At 39.5% G+C, this 20,023-nt stretch overlaps 1 protein-coding gene across 1 annotated transcript in view; it reads right to left on the bottom strand.

Annotated features, from left to right (window-relative positions):
* Window positions 1-20,023, bottom strand: part of SLC24A3 (solute carrier family 24 member 3) — a 526,682-nt gene that overhangs the window by 187,591 nt on the left and 319,068 nt on the right. The window contains exon 3 of the mRNA XM_089669796.1: window positions 6,781-6,857. Coding sequence (XP_089525922.1) covers window positions 6,781-6,857 — 77 coding nt within the window. The remainder of the gene's footprint in view (window positions 1-6,780; window positions 6,858-20,023) is intronic.

Consider the following 20,023-nt stretch of genomic DNA (forward strand, 5'->3'; position numbering starts at 1 on the left):
CCTGAGTAACAATTCTGTGTCTGTCCCTGAGTAACAATTCTGTGTCCCTGAGTAACAATTCTGTGTCCCTCAGTAACACTTCTGTGTCCCTCAGTAACAATTCTGTGTCCCTCAGTAAAAATTCTGTGTCTGTCCCTGAGTAACAATTCTGTGTCCCTCAGTAACAATTCTGTGTCCCTCAGTAACAATTCTGTGTCTGTCCCTGAGTAACAATTGTGTGTCCCTCAGTAACAATTCTGTGTTTCTCAGTAACAATTCTGTGTCCCTCAGTAACAATTCTGTGTCTGTCCCTGAGTAACAATTCTGTGTCTGTCCCTGAGTAACAATTCTGTGTCCCTCAGTAACAATTCTGTGTCCCTGAGTAACAATTCTGTGTCTGTCCCTGAGTAACAATTCTGTGTCCCTGAGTAACAATTCTGTGTCTGTCCCTGAGTAACAATTCTGTGTCCCTCAGTAACAATTCTGTGTCCCTGAGTAACAATTCTGTGTCCCTCAGTAACAATTCTGTGTCCCTCAGTAACAATTCTGTGTCTGTCCCTGAGTAACAATTCTGTGTCCCTGAGTAACAATTCTGTGTCCCTCAGTAACAATTCTGTGTCTGTCCCTGAGTAACAATTCTGTGTCCCTGAGTAACAATTCTGTGTCCCTGAGTAACAATTCTGTGTCCCTCAGTAACAATTCTGTGTCCCTCAGTAACAATTCTGTGTCTGTCCCTCAGTAACAATTCTGTGTCCCTGAGTAACAATTCTGTGTCCCTCAGTAACAATTCTGTGTCCCTGAGTAACAATTCTGTGTCCCTCGGTAACAATTCTGTGTCCCTCAGTAACAATTCTGTGTCTGTCCCTTAGCAACAATTCTGTGTCTGTCCCTGAGTAACAATTCTGTGTCCCCGAGTAACAATTCTGTGTCCCTGAGTAACAATTCTGTGTCCCTCAGTAACAATTCTGTGTCCCTCAGTAACAATTCTGTGTCTGTCCCTGAGTAACAATTCTGTTTCCCTGAGTAACAATTCTGTGTCCCTGAGTAACAATTCTGTGTCCCTCAGTAACAATTCTGTGTCCCTCAGTAACAATTCTGTGTCTGTCCCTCAGTAACAATTCTGTGTCTGTCCCTGAGTAACAATTCTGTGTCCCTGAGTAACAATTATGTGTCCCTGAGTAACAATTCTGTGTCCCTCAGTAACAACTCTGTGTCCCTCAGTAACAATTCTGTGTCTGTCCCTGAGTAACAATTCTGTGTCTGTCCCTGAGTAACAATTCTGTGTCCCTCAGTAACAATTCTGTGTCCCTCAGTAACAATTCTGTGTCTGTCCCTCAGTAACAATTCTGTGTCTGTCCCTGAGTAACAATTCTGTGTCCCTCAGTAACAATTCTGTGTCCCTCAGTAACAATTCTGTGTCTGTCCCTGAGTAACAATTCTGTGTCCCTCAGTAACAATTCTGTGTCCCTCAGTAACAATTCTGTGTCCTTCAGTAACAATTCTGTGTCTGTCCCTGAGTAACAATTCTGTGTCCCTCAGTAACAATTCTGTGTCCCTCAATAACAATTCTGTGTCCCTCAGTAACAATTCTGTGTCCCTCAGTAACAATTCTGTGTCTGTCCCTCAGTAACAATTCTGTGTCTGTCCCTCAGTAACAATTCTGTGTCTGTCCCTGAGTAACAATTCTGTGTCTGTCCCTGAGTAACAATTCTGTGTCCCTTGGTAACAATTCTGTGGCCCTAAGTAACGTTTCTGTGGCCCTAAGTAACGTTTCTGTGGCCCTAAGTAACGATTCTGTGGCCCTATGTAAAGTTTCTGTGGCCCTAAGTAACGTTTCTGTGGCCCTAAGTAACAATTCTGTGGCCCTAAGTAACGTTTCTGTGTCCCTAAGTAACGTTTCTGTGGCCCTAAGTAACGATTCTGTGGCCCTAAGTAACGATTCTGTGGCCCTAAGTAACGTTTCTGTGGCCCTAAGTAACGTTTCTGTGGCCCTAAGTAACGATTCTGTGGCCCTAAGTAAAGTTTCTGTGGCCCTAAGTAACGTTTCTGTGGCCCTAAGTAACGATTCTGTGGCCCTAAGTAACGTTTCTGTGGCCCTAAGTAACGTTTCTGTGTCCCTAAGTAACGTTTCTGTGTCCCTAAGTAACGATTCTGTGGCCCTAAGTAACGTTTCTGTGGCCCTAAGTAACGTTTCTCTGGCCCTAAGTAACGTTTCTGTGTCCCTAAGTAACGTTTCTCTGGCCCTAAGTAACGTTTCTCTGGCCCTAAGTAATGTTTCTCTGGCCCTAACTCTCTCCCTCAATACAGACAGCTCTGCCTCTCTTGAATGACTGGAGGCAAATGGAGAATTCTAAAATGGCCGCCATTTATAGCTCGACCATTACACAGTGCTGGCTGGCTGGCTGCTGATTGGCTAATGCGATCACATGTCATGAATGAATGCATTATGGGTCAGCGCGCCTTGTCTGCGCGCCTTCCCAGACATCCCCGCTCCGTCGCCGCACATGTCACCGCCATTTTAGGAAAAATTTCGATTCGCGCATCCGAAGTATGCTAATTTTTGGATTCGTCGCGAACCGAAATTTTCCTAATATTCGAAACGAATTCCACTTCGCCTAGTTCGATTCGCTCATCTCTAGTAATCACCCTCAGGAACACATCTACCAATAGGCTCTGTTCACTAATCTGTAAACCATGAATTATTTGCCTAAATAATCTTTTATGAGATTGCTATTTTCATGGCTCTTATTGCTGAAAATAATGTTTGTTTTAGTTTAGTGAATTGAGCTTGCCTGTGAGAGTATCATTAGATCCCTGACATTTTATGGTGCTCTAACAATGCAAATGTCAAATTTTCTATTTAAAATTGAGTGCTCAACCACCCCTTCCACCTCCTGCATCTAGCTGTTAGTCTTTAAAGCTCAACTTGGAAATATTTTTTTGTTTTGTTTTGTTTTTTAAACCAAGGCTCCAGTCTGTGTCCCTGGCTGCAATATTTACCTCTTCTCTGGGGCCATCCACCATAGTATCTCTTCTCCACCACAAGATGCCCTCAGACTATTGGGTTGAATGATGCTGAGCTGGAGCCCGGCTTGGGCTTTAAAAAGGATAGCAGAGCTCAATAACTAACAGGTAGGCATGGAAAGCAGGTGATGACATATAAACAGTGATAATATTTCTAAGAGAGTAGACTCCTTTATCCACCCTCTGAAACTTTATCACCAGCAGTACTTTTTTGAAGGCTTTCAATTTCTATTACCTGGGGCTAGTCCCCTCTAAAACAGAGATGAGCTATTGGAATATTGTGGTATAATGGTCTAGGTATGGTGGACCATTTTGTTTTAGCATATTGTTACTGTCGCTTCCTGTTCTGTTTCTGTTGATACAGTGGTTTGCCCATACTTGCTCATCTACTGACCTTGCACAGGTAAACAACGCAGAAATTCAGACATCTCCTGATACAACCATTCAAGGTTTTGGTCTTTTCACTAAGACGTATTTAAAAAAGAAGTAGACTAAGATGCAAAAGTAGCATTTCTACATGGGAGGGCTAATGTAATAAAACAAAAAAAAACAACAAACATAGACTTTTTTATCATGTTGGCAGCCAAGCAGTCCATTGCAAAAGCATAAAAACAACAAATAACCAATATTTAGAAAGAAAAAGTTACTGAACAATTTCATGGCTAATACAAGTCTTCTGAGTGTTCTTTCACGATTCCTACTGTATAAACAATATTTTGTAGCCATAATCAATAATTTATAGGAAAAGTCCTAAAAATCTAGTCAGCCTGCATTGCCCAGGCACATGCAGGATTAACATTTTCATGATTAAATCATTACGTAATCAGATACAAGCCCTGTACAACCAGATGAACTGACTACCATCATCCACATCCAACCCAACCCAACATCTCACACTCTCCTTTCCCTGTCCATCTTCCTAAAGCTACATTTTCTTTTTCTATATTGATCCAGCTATGGGTCCAACTCTCCCAGTATGGATCTATCTGTACTACTTAGCACCCTAGAAGTACCACACCTCATGTTTCTTTCTTTTCCTCTTTTCAGACATAGAAATTCTTGCAACTTACCGTATATATATACCCATGAATCTGAAAAATATGATTCAATCCAAATCTGTACTACAATGCCAAATAATATCTGATATGACAATATATTGTATAATTTCTGTTTGAGCCATGTACACCTATTATTTCTTGCTATATATGTAACCTGAATGACATTACCTTTTTATTGGTAATGGAACTGGCATAGGAATGCACATGGTTTCAGGGCCACATAATCATGTCCTTCGTAAGTGGCTTCTGGAGCATGATGAATGATATGACAATATAGCTGTGAAATGTAGATGAAGGAGAATTACAAATGGCAATGGCACGAGGGGGCTGGATACCCCATCAGTAAGAGTGTAGACTCCTTTATCCACCCTTTGAAACCTTTTATTGGTAATGGAACTGGCATAGGAATGAACATGCTTTCAGGGCCACATAATCATGTCCTTCATAAGTGGCTTCTGGAGCATGATGAATGACACGACAATATAGCTCTGAAATGTAGATGAAGGAGAATTACAAATGGCAATGGCATAAGGGGCTGGATACCCCATCACTGGTCACGCTCTAAGAAGTATAAATAATTATTAGGCGACTGTATCAGTGTTTTTATGCAAGTGAAATTTAAAAATGACATAACTCATTTTTGTGACCTATATAAAATAACCTCTTCTGATGGCTGATGTGATTACATGTTCACAGAAATCAAACTTTCTAATTTCCATAAATTTCACAGTGAGGGATGCAGAGTACCAGTAGGTTTCAGCGGTTTTCCATCAAGACAGCTTTTCAAAGGCACAAGCAAAGGTTTTGCTATACTATTATTCTGAATTCTATTTTTACTCAAATCTTTTGGACCAAGTGGGGGGCAGGTTTCAGGATTTTACTGACATCTGTGGCCCCCACTGGAACATTCAAGTTATTTGTCCTGAGAGAGAATTAAAGGAAAATCCAAAATATAGTTGTCACCAGAGCAGGCATAGAGAGTAAATGTTAACCTATAACTACTGTCTAAAACGTGATTTCTCATCACTTTGATAATACTTCATCTTACTTCCTGTTGTGTCTCTTGAGGGGGTTAAGGAAAATCTCTCCAACTGGAAACATACAGCAAGCAAGCAAATAAAAAATGACAGAGGTTCTAAGCATTCTCCCACTCTGTCCAACCATAAAAAAGTTTTGGCTATAGATGATACAGTTAAGGTTATCATCCAATAGGTTTATCAGATAGAAATGAGGAATACCGTACTATTTTTCTAATTAATGACAACATTTCTGTACATCAGGATGATAATCTGAGTAATGCACATTTACCATGGTAGGATGAAAAGTACAGTTACACAATCTCTAAATCTATATATGTATCTGGCTATCTTACAACTTTAGCTATTATATCAAAAGAAATAGGAAGGTTTTGGCTAGAAACATCTACATCAGGCATTCTTAACCAGAGTTCTGTTGAACCCTAGAAATTCTCCAGAATAGGCTAGGGCTTCCTAGAGCTGTGGATAATTGACCATCCATCTGATGGTGCCTTCCCAGTTCCAGGACTACTGTCACTTGGCAGAGCCAGCAGCATGACACAAATAATATTTTCAGCTGATTGTAAAGGTGGCCTTCTAACAGAGTAAGGGGTCATTCCTCCCACTGACCACCAATGTATTTGGCATTTTACTTAGGACCCCTGATGAACTAATTCTAGTAAGGGTTCCCGGACACATGGAAATTTTTCCAAGGGTTTCTCTTGGATAAAACATACTGATATGAGTACATACTAAGATATGACTTTGTGTGTATATTGTTCAAATCTAAAGTACCTGCCAAGGGTGCATTTACTGCAAGGAAAACAAGGCATTTGTCTTGGGCATCATTTTTCAGGGGAAGGCACTGCCCCTCGGCATTGGCACACAGGAGCCAATATGTTTTTAAGGCTTGCTTGCATCAGTCTCTGCTACATGGGATCTGATCTGTGAGAGGACGGTGTACACCGGATCTGCAGGGCACACACAGGCTGGAGCCGGTAGAGAGAAAAAGCGGAATTTCTAGATGAGGAAGGAGCCTCTACTGATTGGTGAGTGCTGCCTGGGAGCAGCCAGAGCTTGGTTCTGCCCCTTTCCTGTGTGGGGATCTGGGGAGGGCAGAGCAGAGGGTGCTGTCTGTGGATGGGAGCCTGGCCTGAGGGGGGGGAGATACTGACTGGGGATGGAGGGGGGGGGGGGGTCACACAATTTTTGTGTTGCCTAGGGCAGCACAAAACCTAAATACATCACTGGTACCAGCTGGCAGAGACTCGCGGTAAGTAACTATTTCTTAAGGGTTTTTGTACTCAGGCGAAATAAACAGGGAAAGTAGATGAGGAAAGGTTCCTCTTAAAAGAAGAAAAGAAAATAAATCTGTCTATTGCTGGATTTACCTGTGTGCACAGATCTAATATGCCTAGGTTTGGTTTGAGAATTTTCAGTTATCCCCAATTAATGTTTATACTCTAGATATAATAGAACAGTCTTTTAGGGACTCAGTATATCTAACTCTTTTCCATTGTCTCCAATTTCCATGTGTGGTATTCTGTGGCCGATAATAATCAGGGATTAGATTTGGCTAGTTAGCAACATGATCCAAATATTTTTGCATCGAATTAGGAAAGCTCAGCTGACTAAAAAATACAAGTACAAGGTTTGTGTGCACATATATATACCAAATACAAAAGCAAAAAATAGAAACTTACACATAGTACATGTAGAATGACTGCTCCATGCCGTCTGTCCTCATTTGAGAAGATGTCACTGGGGAATTCATGAAGTGCTAAAAGGTTAAAATGACTCTGTTAGTAGAGCTGATATAATATTGCTGGTAACATCATAAACGCAACTTAAAAAAATACTCCCATAAATTACAGAACAATTGAGAATTTGCAGACTGGACACATTTTTTTTTTAACAGAGAGAGACTGTACACAAGTTTGCTAACCAAGCAATTAACAGCATAGGATTCTTAAAGTGTATCTAAGAACAAAAATGTAAGCTTAGCAGGCCTTAGATGTGGTGGATAATTCTTTTTGTCCTAAGGTGATGATGTTCACTGTATCTGTATCTATAGAGAAGCTGTCTTGTTGCCTTGAACTAAGATATATAACAGGATTTCAGGACACCTCCACCTTTTCTCTTCTCCATAACATGGGGGAGAGGTGTCCTGTAGTCTCCAGAAGTAGCTGAGAATGATATAGTGGATAACAGTGCAGAATAGGCAGAGTGTAGAGGTTATCAGCTCTCAAAATTTCTGGAGTGTTCAAGAGGCATTTTTGAAAGGCTAAAACAAAACACTTTTACCTGTAATTTTAAGACCAAAAGGAAGCAAATAAAAACAGTAAATTGTTAGGCTTTATATACACTGTAACATGCTAGCACATCATAACTTGACATTGAAAGTTTAGGAATATTTGGTGTAATCCTTGTCTGGATCTTAATTTGTATCACAGCTCTGTGCCTAGTTTACAAGGACTGTCCACTAGCCATGGCCACTGCAGCAGAGTATATCACTGTTAGAGTGTTAATTTCTATGAAATTACCAATAATGCCACAAAAATAGCAAATTTTCATTAAATGTTACAGGTTTCTTAAGTGGGGACTAGAGTTATTAACTCTCTGGTTTGGAGACCTTATTGCTTGAGTCCCCAAGAGATATACAAACTTAGTATATATTTAAGCTCACTAGCATGTAACTACAGCTGAAATGTGCATTTTTGGATGGAATAACCCATTTGTAGGATGTCATTTTGTCTCTCCTACTTTTCTCGTTAGCAAGATACTGGGCCAGTGGTGGATCAAGTCATATTAGTTTAGCACCCTCCTAGTTAGGTGCTAGGATGTGTATAGTTAGGTTAAGCATAGCTGTGCTTCCCTGCTTACCAGAGAGTGCTGTGATTGACTAGTCAGGTCTGCTCATGATGCTCTGGTGCTGTTTGAGTTGTTCTGAGTTCTGCCTGCCTTCAGGAAGCTATGAAAGCCTTCCAGAACATGGGTAGGGGCTAGGCAAATAAACAGCATGAATAGGGATACGGCCCTGGCCAATTGCAAGGGAATGTAGTCACATTCCATGCTGGGAGTGGTATTTATGTTCTGAGAGCACATGGATCAGTGTCTTTCCCGGGAGTGGATTGCACCAAGCCAGGCTGGAGGCAGGCAGCCTCACCTTGCAATGGGATGCCATGCAACCTCAGGTGGGTCAACCTGAGGGCCTGATGCTAGAGAGTGACCCTGGTTCTACAGTAAGCTGACTGAGGGGAGTTGTCTGCCAAAGCTCTGTCTGGTATCACTGGAAGGTTTCACTTGGAAGATTGGAAGGAGGCAACCATTTTGTCCTTGGGTCTTGTGAGTACTGACATTGAGGTATTTGGGGGACACTGTGTGCTTGCTACCTCCCCTTGTGTTTGATAGTCTTCATGGGTCTGGAAAAAGGGAACACTGGCTAGTGTTCTGAAGAGCTTGTCCAAGTATTGCTACTGCAAAGGACTTTGGTCAGCTACGTTACCTTTGGGCTGTTGTAGTCTGTCGTAACTGGCTTACACCTGAGGAGCTCATCCCTGTAACTACTACTGCAAAAAGGGACTTTGTTCAGTCAGAAACTACAAAGTAAAGGGAAGTCTGCTATCTACTATCAGCCAAGACTTCATACGTGTTCAACTAACAGATCAGCTAGATGTCCTCAGTGTGATTAGTTCTGATTTTGGAGTATCCTACTACAATGTCTCATCCCCAGTTCTACAATAAACTCCAAATACACTATATATAAACAAAAATGCAGCGCTCTTAGATAAAAGTATTGATAAACACAGTCCGGTGAAAACAGTGCTCCGTGATTCCCAGTGCAAATGGTAGAAATTCACACTAACCAGAAAGCGTATAAGTAATACGCATGTGTATATATATATCCTGAAGACTCCCCTCTCTTCTCAGGTCTGGTAAGGGAAATAGCTGGGAAAGATGGAAATCCTACGCCCTCATGTGGTGAAAAGGTGGTCCAGCAGGTCAGAGAAGTATCAATCTGGATAAGCCTCCACAGGAGCTGACACAGGGATCACTAGGGCTGCAAGGATTGAAGAAGCTCCTGAGTCTGGTGGCACCCTTGAAATCCCATGACACAATGACTTTAACAACTGTAAATTGTGGGCAAAGTTATTCACTGGTGGCTGCACACAGTCCTTTGATGTGGTGGTTTCATTAGTTTTATTTTTCCAGACTTTTCTCCAGACTTTTATCAATACTTTTCTCTAAGAGCGCTGCATTTTTGTTTATATATGAATTTTGGGACTTTTTATGCGTTTTCCTTTAATGTCCAGCTGCTTTAAATTGTTGATGAGCGCTTACTATATATATTTTATTATCCTCCAAATACACTATGCCTGACTGTGAGGGAAAGCAAGGTGAGTCCATGGAAAATACAAACAGCTCCTTCAGGGGTAGTGCCATATTAGGAAAAGGGGTTGCTGCACCTTGGTGATTCTGGTGCTAACTATGTGTTGCCAGTAAAGAAATCTCCTGTCTGAAATTAGCCTTACTGAAACACACCTAGAACTTAACCTTTTCACAATAAAGCAGACACCATAATGACCCAGAACATGTCTAGAATTTTACTCAAATTGACTTCCAAAGCCTATTCCTTGCCCCCCTCACCCTGCCCTATGGTTAGTTGTTACGACAGAACACATCATAAACAAAATTAAGCATGCCGGAGGATGACAGTGGCACTGGTACACACTACCCATGCTGCTTATCTTGGTTGTGGGGGAACAGTAGTAACTGGGCAAAATGTTCTAACCAGTTCATTTAATGTTCCCTGTAAGAGTAGCTGGCAAGCAGTGTTACAAATCCAGCTTCCCAAGTCTATCCAAAACTAAGAAAGAAAAAAATCTTAGCTGGATTTGAACTTTAAACCTCAAATCAAGGCAAAACTCTTTTTTAGATTTAATCGAGAAGGTAATGGTTGGAGCCTATGTTGAGTTTTTAATGCTGTCCTTGTTCTCACTGGGGAGATTTTTCCTCACGTGCTATATTTTAATGAATGTCAAACAGAATACAAAGTAGAGGAAAATCTCCTCAGCATTAAAGCAGTAACTCAAACCACAGAAATACAGAAAGCAGCTCCAGAGGAAAACTGGGTGCAAGAGTCCAAGATCAAGATCAATTTCAATTATTGGTTAAAAAAAAAAGTCTAATAAAAACAGCAAACACGTTTAAGGGACAACACCACTGCTCTTTCATAAGGGTTCAACATAGGATAAAACGTGGATGAACTTGAAGAAAACAGTGACTTCACAGATCTGTTTTAGAACCAATACTGAACTTTCCACATGAAGTAACAATTTGATAGCAGTTGGCTAGCAGTCATTGCCATTCTGCATCTCTATAGTTTGAGCCATAAAACCTGACAGAAGTTCAAACCCTTCTTCATTCTATCTAAAACTAACACTAGACATCTTACCGTTGGAAAGAATAGAAATTTTGTTTTTCTTTTTCATAAAACATTTTTTATTAGTTTTGTGGCACATTGGCAAGAGTACACAAATAGCTTTTTTATCTATGTCAAGATAAAAGCAAGTAAGATACAGTTGTACAACACAATTATAATGCCTGAATGAGATGAACAGAAATATGAAGTAAATCCTACAGATGTCTGGCTCAAGCTACCATATAAATGGTTTCTATGCAGGATTAAGAGCACTCTAAGTGAAAGGGGGCCAGGTCAGGTGCTGGACCGACCTCTAGTTGTTTAAGAAAGAATGTGCATCTCCTATAGGGTGATAATCTATGCAAGGCAGGTTTAAATTCATGTCAAAGGGGAACTATTTTAAAGGGTTTGGAGAAAGAAAGAGGAAAGGGAGAGGGAAAAAAGACAAGGGGAATAGGAAAAAAGGAAAGGGGAAGAAGAGAGGTGTCCGATGGGAGGTTTAGCCAAGCTAGATAGGAGGATGCAATCAGATTTCTTGTTTATCCTAGGAAGGGTAGGAGTTTTGGTGAAGTACAGAAATCAATCCAAGAAAACCACAGGTCCTGAAACGTTCAGTTTTCATTGGCATCTGTAGTAGCTCCTTCATCACCAAAATGTAACAATGGTAGACTTTCAGTGTTTAGGGATCAAGGCCTGACCAGTTAGAACAAGAAACTGAAACAAGCCCTATTTTTTTATGTACCCTGGGATCATGGACAGGAGAGCTACTGTATTTCTGGTGTTTCCAGCTACGTTCTTCCCATAATTAAGTTGCTTAACTAAAATATAGATTTTGAAAGTGGTCTGATCATGGGACAAGACCACTACAGGTGAAAATGTGTACCACCTGGCTCTCCATATCTTCAACATTGGTTTGAAATCAACCAAATAATCCTTTTTAATATAACCTTCTGAGCCATCTAGTCAGAATTTTGAAATTTCTGTCTTGTGCTTGTGAGCCTATAGTTAGTTTGAAGGCAAAGTGAAAAGCTTTATCCCAGTTCTCTGAGGAAAGGGCATGTTCCCTCTCCTCTCCCAGTCTCAGACATAGAAGGGGCAGTTGGGAAAAGCTTTTGATAGCAGGATGCCATATAGTTTCGGCGTGGGGGCATGTGTTAGAAAGATATAGGTCCTCAAATGGGGTCAGGTCCAGGTGAAGCTGTCCTGTCATGTTGAGTTTTTCATAGAAGTGTTGAAGTTGAAAATAGCATAGCCACTGTCTGTGGCGTGGTGAGGAAGGGGTTGTGATCTCTTGCAGGGTATGAATGCGGTTTGAACCGCATCCAATCCGCATGACGTGAAATAACATTGCTTCCTATTGTGCCCTGGCAGTGCACTGGCAGTGCGGATTCAGTTTGAGAAAGAGTCATATACAATTTCAGAGCAGTGCCATTAGATTCATGTGCAGATTACAGGCTGTTGACTTTTATGGGAACTGTTTCTAAACCGCACATGTGTGAACAGGATCAAATCCTGACCTAATCCTGTCCTTAACCTGACGTGAACCGCTGAACAACAACTGTGTCAATTATCTGTGAAACCTGAGCTTCAATCCACATCGCATGTGTGAATCAGCTCTGATGGTTGGGTGGGTGGGTCCACAGTAGTGAAAATAACAGTAATGGTGTTATGTCTCTTTCTAATTCATCCGATTGTTTGGATTGGTTGTGATGGAACCCGTGCAAGATTTTACACAGTACAGTATTACTACAGAATGGTAAAGTTTGAGATGAGGCAAGCCTGCACCTCCCGCAACTTTACACTTGACCAAAATGAGCCAGGGAGCGAGGCCAGAGACATTCGAGTAATACAGAATGTCCAGAGTGGGAAGAAATTTGGGGGACCCGAATCTGTATGGTTTGAAGAAAAAAAGAAACAGGGGGAGGATGTCCATCTAGTAGAGGGATATCCATCCTAGCCAGGAGTGCTTTAAGGTTGACCAGGGAAGTAAAGAGAAAGTTTAGTTTAAAAGGTTGTATTTATTAAAAATGTTCCTGTGTACACAAAAACTTTTCTCACACTATCCAAAATTAAAGGAAAGTTTAGCTTGAGTAGTGCTTTCAAGCTCAATTCTACTTCTGACTGAAATTCATAAATAGGCACATGATTCTCCAAATTTATTATCATTGATTCAAAAAAGATAAGATGTTTCCAAAGACTCAAGAGCATATTACTCAAAATGTACACAATACGTACAGTAAAACAAGCTAAGGAAAATGAACTTGAAATGCACAATACGTTCTTTGATGGGTAAACTGGACATAAGATAAAGCTTCACATGTAGTACAACTAGCTGTTTTTCAAAGATTCTTGTGGCACTGACTCACCCAGTGACATTAAAGCCAGCTGTTTAAGACCGGCTGTAACCACAGTTCCAGTCTAATAATTGTTGATGCAGGTTGAGGGCTAAAGAGTTTAGACTGAGAGGTCTTGGCAGGGGGCCACATGTGCCAGCAATCAACTGATTATGAAAGTACATCTGTATTGTACTTCAAAGAATGCCTGGCTGGGTTAAATCATCGCTTCCACTTACCTGATCCAAGAATACTTTTCTACAAATTGTCTTTTTATTTACTGTACCTTTCGAGTCCCATCACAAAGATATGCACTGCGCCCTTTGTTTGCTTTGCACTTGGCTGGAAAATTGGGAAACTAAATCCTGCACAAAGTGTTTTGAATCTGGCCAGACAAGCAGATGGGGAAGTTCACAGAAGAACACTAGATTTGGCCATCAATGATGCACTCAAGCCAAATGCCAGTATATTGTGAAGGACAGATAAAACAGTTTTACAAGAACTGCAGGCATACTAATAGGGTGCTTGTATTCCTGAATCTTCCATTACCAGACGTTTTTCATATCCAAGCAGTTGTTCCTGCTTACACATTCAAACGTGTAAACTACCTAACAGTTGGGATTGTTTATATGCTTGCAATCAAGAGGTATAGATCAGAATGTATACTCAAAACAGACTTGTACACCATTTTAAAGGCAGCGCCCTCTAAGTGCAGTATAAATGGTCTTAATTAGTAAAAATATATAGTAATACAGGCCACTCACAAGGATAAGTAGAATAGCGCTTGTAGTGTAAAGAACATCTGCTTATGTGAAAGAGTATGGAGCCTCTAGGCGAATGGTTAGAACCAGAATCTGGCGGTGATGTTGGTGGCTTCCAGCATGTTCTCCGAATTCCGGGATTTCCTCAGCGCAAAGGAGACGTCGCTTCCGGTCATGTGATGGCGGGGGTTGGCACACATTCGGTGCATGTGTGCTCCCTCATCAGGCCTGATATAGTCCTTCCAGGACCATTCATAAGGACTTTTATCATGTATCACTTATTATTTATTATTCATTATGTTCGCATATATATATATATATATATATATATATTTACATGCATATTTTCCTTCATCCTAAACTCTGGCCGCAAATGCTATCTTAACCCCCTCTTGGAGTGTGCCAAACACCCAATTTTCTACTTTTATTAGCAATGTTGTAGTTGTGCACCTCTCCAATCAAAGTTTCTCTATGATACCAAAGTCTTACATTGCTTAAAGTGGCACTAAACTCTGGTTTAGCAAAAACATTATTTTCAAGTATGTATTCTTAAAAGAGAAGTAGGGCTTTTTTTTCCTATTTATACTTACCTAGGTGGATGCAGCATTGGTTCAATGCTGCATCTGTCCCCCCCGGATCTAAGAGTGGGAACTAATTGATCACATGACCGCTGATCGCTGAGTTCTCCTCTCCGCACTGAGCAGAGAGCAGGACTGTCAGTCACAGCTGTCTGCTCAGCCCCCCCCCAGCACTCAATGGAGTGCTGGGCTATGGAGGGGGAGGAAACAGCTGGCTCAGGCTCTCAGGGACTTGCTGGGAGGCTGAGCCTGGTGCCACTACAGACTCTGGGGTGGATCCCGACTTTGAAGTTGGGATCTTTCCCCAGCCTGGACCCGCTAAGTGATGTCAGCCGACAGCGGACTTCAGTCTGCTGTCAGATGAAACTGGTTACAGGAGTGCAGAACGAACTTCACTCCTATGATCCACAGGAGAAGTACAGCCAAAAAAGCTTTAGCTGTATATCTCCTTTAAGTTAAAAAATACCTCCTATTTTCCTTGGCCTCCTTTGAATCTCAAAATTCAGTTTTTTGCTGCTGATCTACTTCCTGTTAGAAGTGTTTCTATGGTCCCACTGTATGTAGGAATGTAGCCACCCTCTCTTGCTCACCCCCAAGATGGACTGGGTACTATGGACCATGGGATTTGTAATGTGCATAGACCAGTGTACATGAACACAACTAATGTGCACTGTTTGTCCAAGCAAATGGAAATGGAGCTCACGGATAGTGTTAAAATGAGGCAGAAAAGCACAATAATAAACGATTTAATGAAAAATAGATTGCAGGACCATTAAGTAGTGGACATGTATGTATTAATTTTGTAGAATAAGGATATCGTTTAGTGTAACTTTTATTTTGTGGCCTGTCCCTGGATAAAAGCCATACCCACCCCTTGATTACACCCTCTCCATCTGCTTTTGACCTGTGAGTTCAGTGACCAATAAGTGCGCTTGTATTGAACAGCAGGCGGGGGTGCTTAGCTGTGGTGGGGCAGAATTAACACCTAAGTCAGAGCTGTTAAGCTCTTAGTACCGGGATCTAGGAGACATTTATAATGGGCCTTTCTAAGAATAAAGAAATTTTGCAAGGAAGACACCAAATGCATATCAAATTCAAGTCCTTTTGCATTCTATCAAGAAATTGGCAATCGTATATCTGTTTTGCAGAAAAAAAAATTCTGCACTGAATGTAAAAAAATGTATCATTGCACTTGCAATATTTTTTCACTTTAAGGAAGGGATCATACTAAAATTGGTCAGAAGCATTTTTAACCTGGTATACGGTTACAACCGACTTCAAGAGATATATGCATACAAAAGAATATGCAAACTAATACTGTAGTTGATCCATTGTAGTAATCTCACACTGCATCTCTGGCTTGATTAATTCTTCCCAATGATGGCAACTTTGAGCATGGAGGCTCCCAAAACAGCATGGTAACTTGCCTCAATTAGTGTCGCTTGAAAAGCCTAATAACTACCAAACCTTCCTCTTGGGGGCATTACATTACTGAAATAGAAAGTTCACTCACAGGGAGGGTTTTAACTGAGCTGTTAAAGTCTCAAACCTCTCTTACTCATTTTGACAGTCACCAGCTGTGATAGTGTCTGAATGATACAATATAATTAACTTTTCACAAGATGTGAGATTCTATTCTGGTGTGATGGGGATGCCCTTCACCTGTAACATATACAACATAAAACAGCTGATCCTAAAAAGACCCATTAAGTGAACAGATCTGCATTTTCATTGAGATGAATCACCTGTAGGCTTCTACCCATAGGTATTAATAATTCATCTTTAAAGCTTTCTCTATAATACCACAATTCAATTCACACATCCACACAATAATTCATGAGGATGAATGCACATTAAATGGAATGTATAGGTTTTTTTTTGATACATTGTTTATACATTTATTATGTCTAGGAATTAAAAAATAAAATGGCAAAAATGTTTTTATTCATTCAAGTAAATATAAAATAATGCTTATAAATAGATCATATTTAAAAATTAAAGCCATCAGGTGGAGTTCATTGCTTTGCTATAAAAAAAAGCCTATCATTTACAAAGCTCAATAGCTGAAGATCAATTACACAGATGGCTAGTAAGTTTCAGTTTCAGAAAGACAGTCTTGCTTGAGGTGATTGTAGCCATATTAGTGCACTTGCGACAGAAACAATTGAGTAGTGCCTGTGATACTTTTATTATTTGCACTAACGTACAATTTTTCAAGGCCAAGCATTCGGGTTGTACCCCCCTTTTTCAAGGTCCAATCAGTACTAATGAACACAGTTTTAGCAGTCTCTGTTTATGTAGTATGTTAAAAGAATGTTAAAATATGACAATCTTTAGGAAAAAAAAAAACAAAGAATGATATTTGACACAAATGATAGTGGCCTAAATCTAGACTGGGGTTTTCTAAATCACTATCCAACAGTTTTATGACCCCCTCTGTGTATTGGGTTTTTTTTTTTCAAAATTGTCCATCTTTTTTCATTTATATTGCAAAAAAATTTAAAAAAATCAGTGGTTATTAGATACCACCAAAAGAAAGCTCTATTTGTGAGAAAAAAAAATATAAAAATGTATTAGTTTGGGTAAAGTGTTGCGTGACTGCGCAATTGTCAGTTGTCGAATAGCAAAAAATAGCCTGGTCATGAAGGGGGTAAAACCTTCTGGACGGCAAGTGGTTAAACAAGAAATATTCTACACTTCATTTATACTCTAGTATGGTGTCTTTTTAATATAGAAGGATCTGTTTTATGTGACATGTTAACATCAGGAAAACAAATCTTATTTTTTCTGTCCTGAAAATAAATCACTGTCATTGGTCTGCAGCTTAAAATAGTTTCAATCCCTAATAAAGGAGAATATTGCACTGGAGGTTTGACCTGTTTTTCCATTAACCTACAGTCAGCTTGGGAAGTGTAAAGCTGAACTGGTTAACATTGATCTTTCTTGTTCCAAAAAAGGACACTGTGTATTCTTCTACCTATCAATCAGACCACAAGAATAATACCTACTAGTCTTCCAGCACACGTATCTCCATATGTTGTCTATGTTGTACTCAATGATGACGAACTTTCAAAGGATGACAATGACATCACTGTTTCCATGGGAACACAGCAGCAGAACAAAGGACATTTCTAGTGGGGAACTATCTGGTTATACGTCTGTTTAGGAAAAATGTGTATGTTCTGAACTGATGGAATAGAAAAAAAAAATCTGTATTTCTGAACTAATAAATCAATAATAAATTAATTATGTATATAATGCCAAATTATTTTTTTTTTTAAAGCACAGAATGTAATAACACTAATTGTATATAAAAAGTTCATGAGATGGCAAAGATATGGCAAAAGAAGACAGATTAATGGAAACACACAGATGTCTAAAAGATGTCTAAGATTGCCAACTTCGATAATTCATCATTACGTGGTTTTCCAGGCACAGTTCATTAAATGCAGAAATTGAGATTACATAGACTCTCAGATAAAATGAACTTTCCTGAATTTTTTAAAGCAAGTCAATGAATTTGCATCTTCCATAAATTTACTACTGACCATGTGTTGGTGTTATATTTAACATTAGATGTTCAGTTAAAGTGATACTAAACCCAGGACCCTGCATTCACTATACCCGGTCTCCCACAGTACATAGAATATGGAAATGCAATTATTTTAGTAAATATAAACTGCTAAACACCTTTTCTCATCAGCAATTAGAGCGGTCTTGTGACTTCAGCTGAGCACTGGTTAAAGCTTGTAGGAGGAGTTTTCTTTCTGCTGTAGGAGGATGTGAAACCTCTGACCCTCTGTCTGGACAGTGCTGATTGGCCCTGTGAAGATCACATGCACCCTCTCAAGAAAAAAAAAAAACCCTCTCTAGCAATACACATCAAACTGAGCATGTGCATGTGACCACGGGTTCAGTCTGTATCAGGTGGTCATTTCAACAAGAGGAGGGGCAAAGAAGAAAGGATCAAATAGCCCCTTAGATCTACAGTGAGTATAACAAGCATGCTTTACTGTATATACAGACTGATTTTATTGTTGTGAGTTCAGTAACACTTTCAACATAGCTTCACATTATAGTTTCTGTATAGCTGGACAATTTCTTTTAAATTATGGAAAGAGCAGGGAAGGGTAAAAGTGCATCTTATTCCAAGAACAAAAATGTAATGTTTTGTAAATGTGGTGGCTGCATTAGTTTTCTTTTTTTCTCAGGCTCTCTCCTTTCTTTTCCTCTGGTAATACTACCAGTAACACATTTCCTATCCTAGGGTGACAACACTCACTCACAGTATTGTATCTATGGGGCAACAGTGTTGTCACCCTAGGACAGAAAGTGTGGACAAACAGTATTCTGTCTATATAAAATGGAAGTTGCTTTATCTGTGCTGAATTGACAGAGATCACTTCTTAATTTCATACACATGGAGATCTTTGTAGCTAGGGTTGGAAAGGCAAAAACTGCTTTATGAGCTATTGTTGGAATACAATGTTCATGTATTCTTTGTGCAACAACTACACCTTAGTATTCAGTAGAGATATATTCTTCAACCAGTAGATGGCAGTGTTTATAAGTTTGTAGCTGTATCTATGACTATTATCTGAATAAAGTTCCTGTTTCCTATTTGCAGAGAAGGAGCAAATAAACACGTGGACTGTGCACTGTCTATTCTGTAGGTTTAACAGTTATCCTATATTGTCAGCCCTGTCCCAGTGTACATTTTAAAACAATTTGCAAACTAAGGGAGCGATTTAGACACTGGAGAGGTCAGGAAGCTGTTTCCCTCTTTCCTTTCTTACTGTTCTCTACAAAAATGTAGATTAAAAAGTTGATTTTTGAAAAGTGGTACTTTATTTATAAACTATGAAAGACTACACAGCGAATAGAGGCACAAGCAATATTTCTAAAGATACGTTTTCATGAAAACAATCTCTAACCTTCTCCTACCTGCACAATTCCCATAAGGAAATATTTTAAATAATTTAACTTCAAAATGTCAATATAATTACAAAAGGTTAAGTGAATATTAAACGCAGATTGTCATATACAGTCAGTTTATCATTCTGGGTGAAATCTTCTATAAGGCCTAATCATACCTAAATGCGAAAACTATGCAAATATCTACTATTTGAAAACAAGATTTAAAGACTAGATACAAAGAGAAATTCTGAACAATTGCTTCAACCATTACAGATTTAATTGTGAACAATCATAGAACAAAAATATTAATAGAGGTGAATATTTAATTAGAATTTGTTACAGGTATAAGCAAAAGAATTTCTAAAATAACAAATAATATTATCAGACAATAAAGGTTTTTTTTTAATTGCTAAGAAAAAAGTATAATACCTTATTAAGATATCTTGTGTTCTTACAACAACATTTTAATCATATTGTCATCACAACTCTAATATTTTATATGCTTTTATTTGCCAATATTATTAGTAATATTTGTATCCGCGAGAAGGAGCACTTACTAACTGCTATGGGACAATAAACTTTAAAACTAGCCAATTGAAGGGCCAGATGATGGTCCTTAGTATGCTCTAAGCACTTATCCCCACTTGTGTCTTCATATCCCATTTTGGCTCCCACTAGACACAACCCAATTATTTTTTCAGCACCTCTTAACCATCCAGAGAGTGGACCTCATGGAACATAAAAGACATCTTCTGTTATGATCTTTGCAGAGCTGCAATGTGGACAGAAGTTCACAATTGTGGTCTCTGATGGCCATGGCAGCCAACAAGTCCACCAAGCCTGCGTTATACCGAAAAAAGATAACCCTGAACATACCACTGCATCAGCCACTTGTATGTAACACTGTTCAACAAATTTTTATTTTTTGCCAGTTT

Source organism: Staurois parvus, unplaced genomic scaffold (assembly GCF_062004578.1).
Source record: "Staurois parvus isolate SC_StPar_1 unplaced genomic scaffold, SC_StPar_1.0 ptg000081l, whole genome shotgun sequence".
Lineage (NCBI taxonomy): Eukaryota > Metazoa > Chordata > Amphibia > Anura > Ranidae > Staurois > Staurois parvus.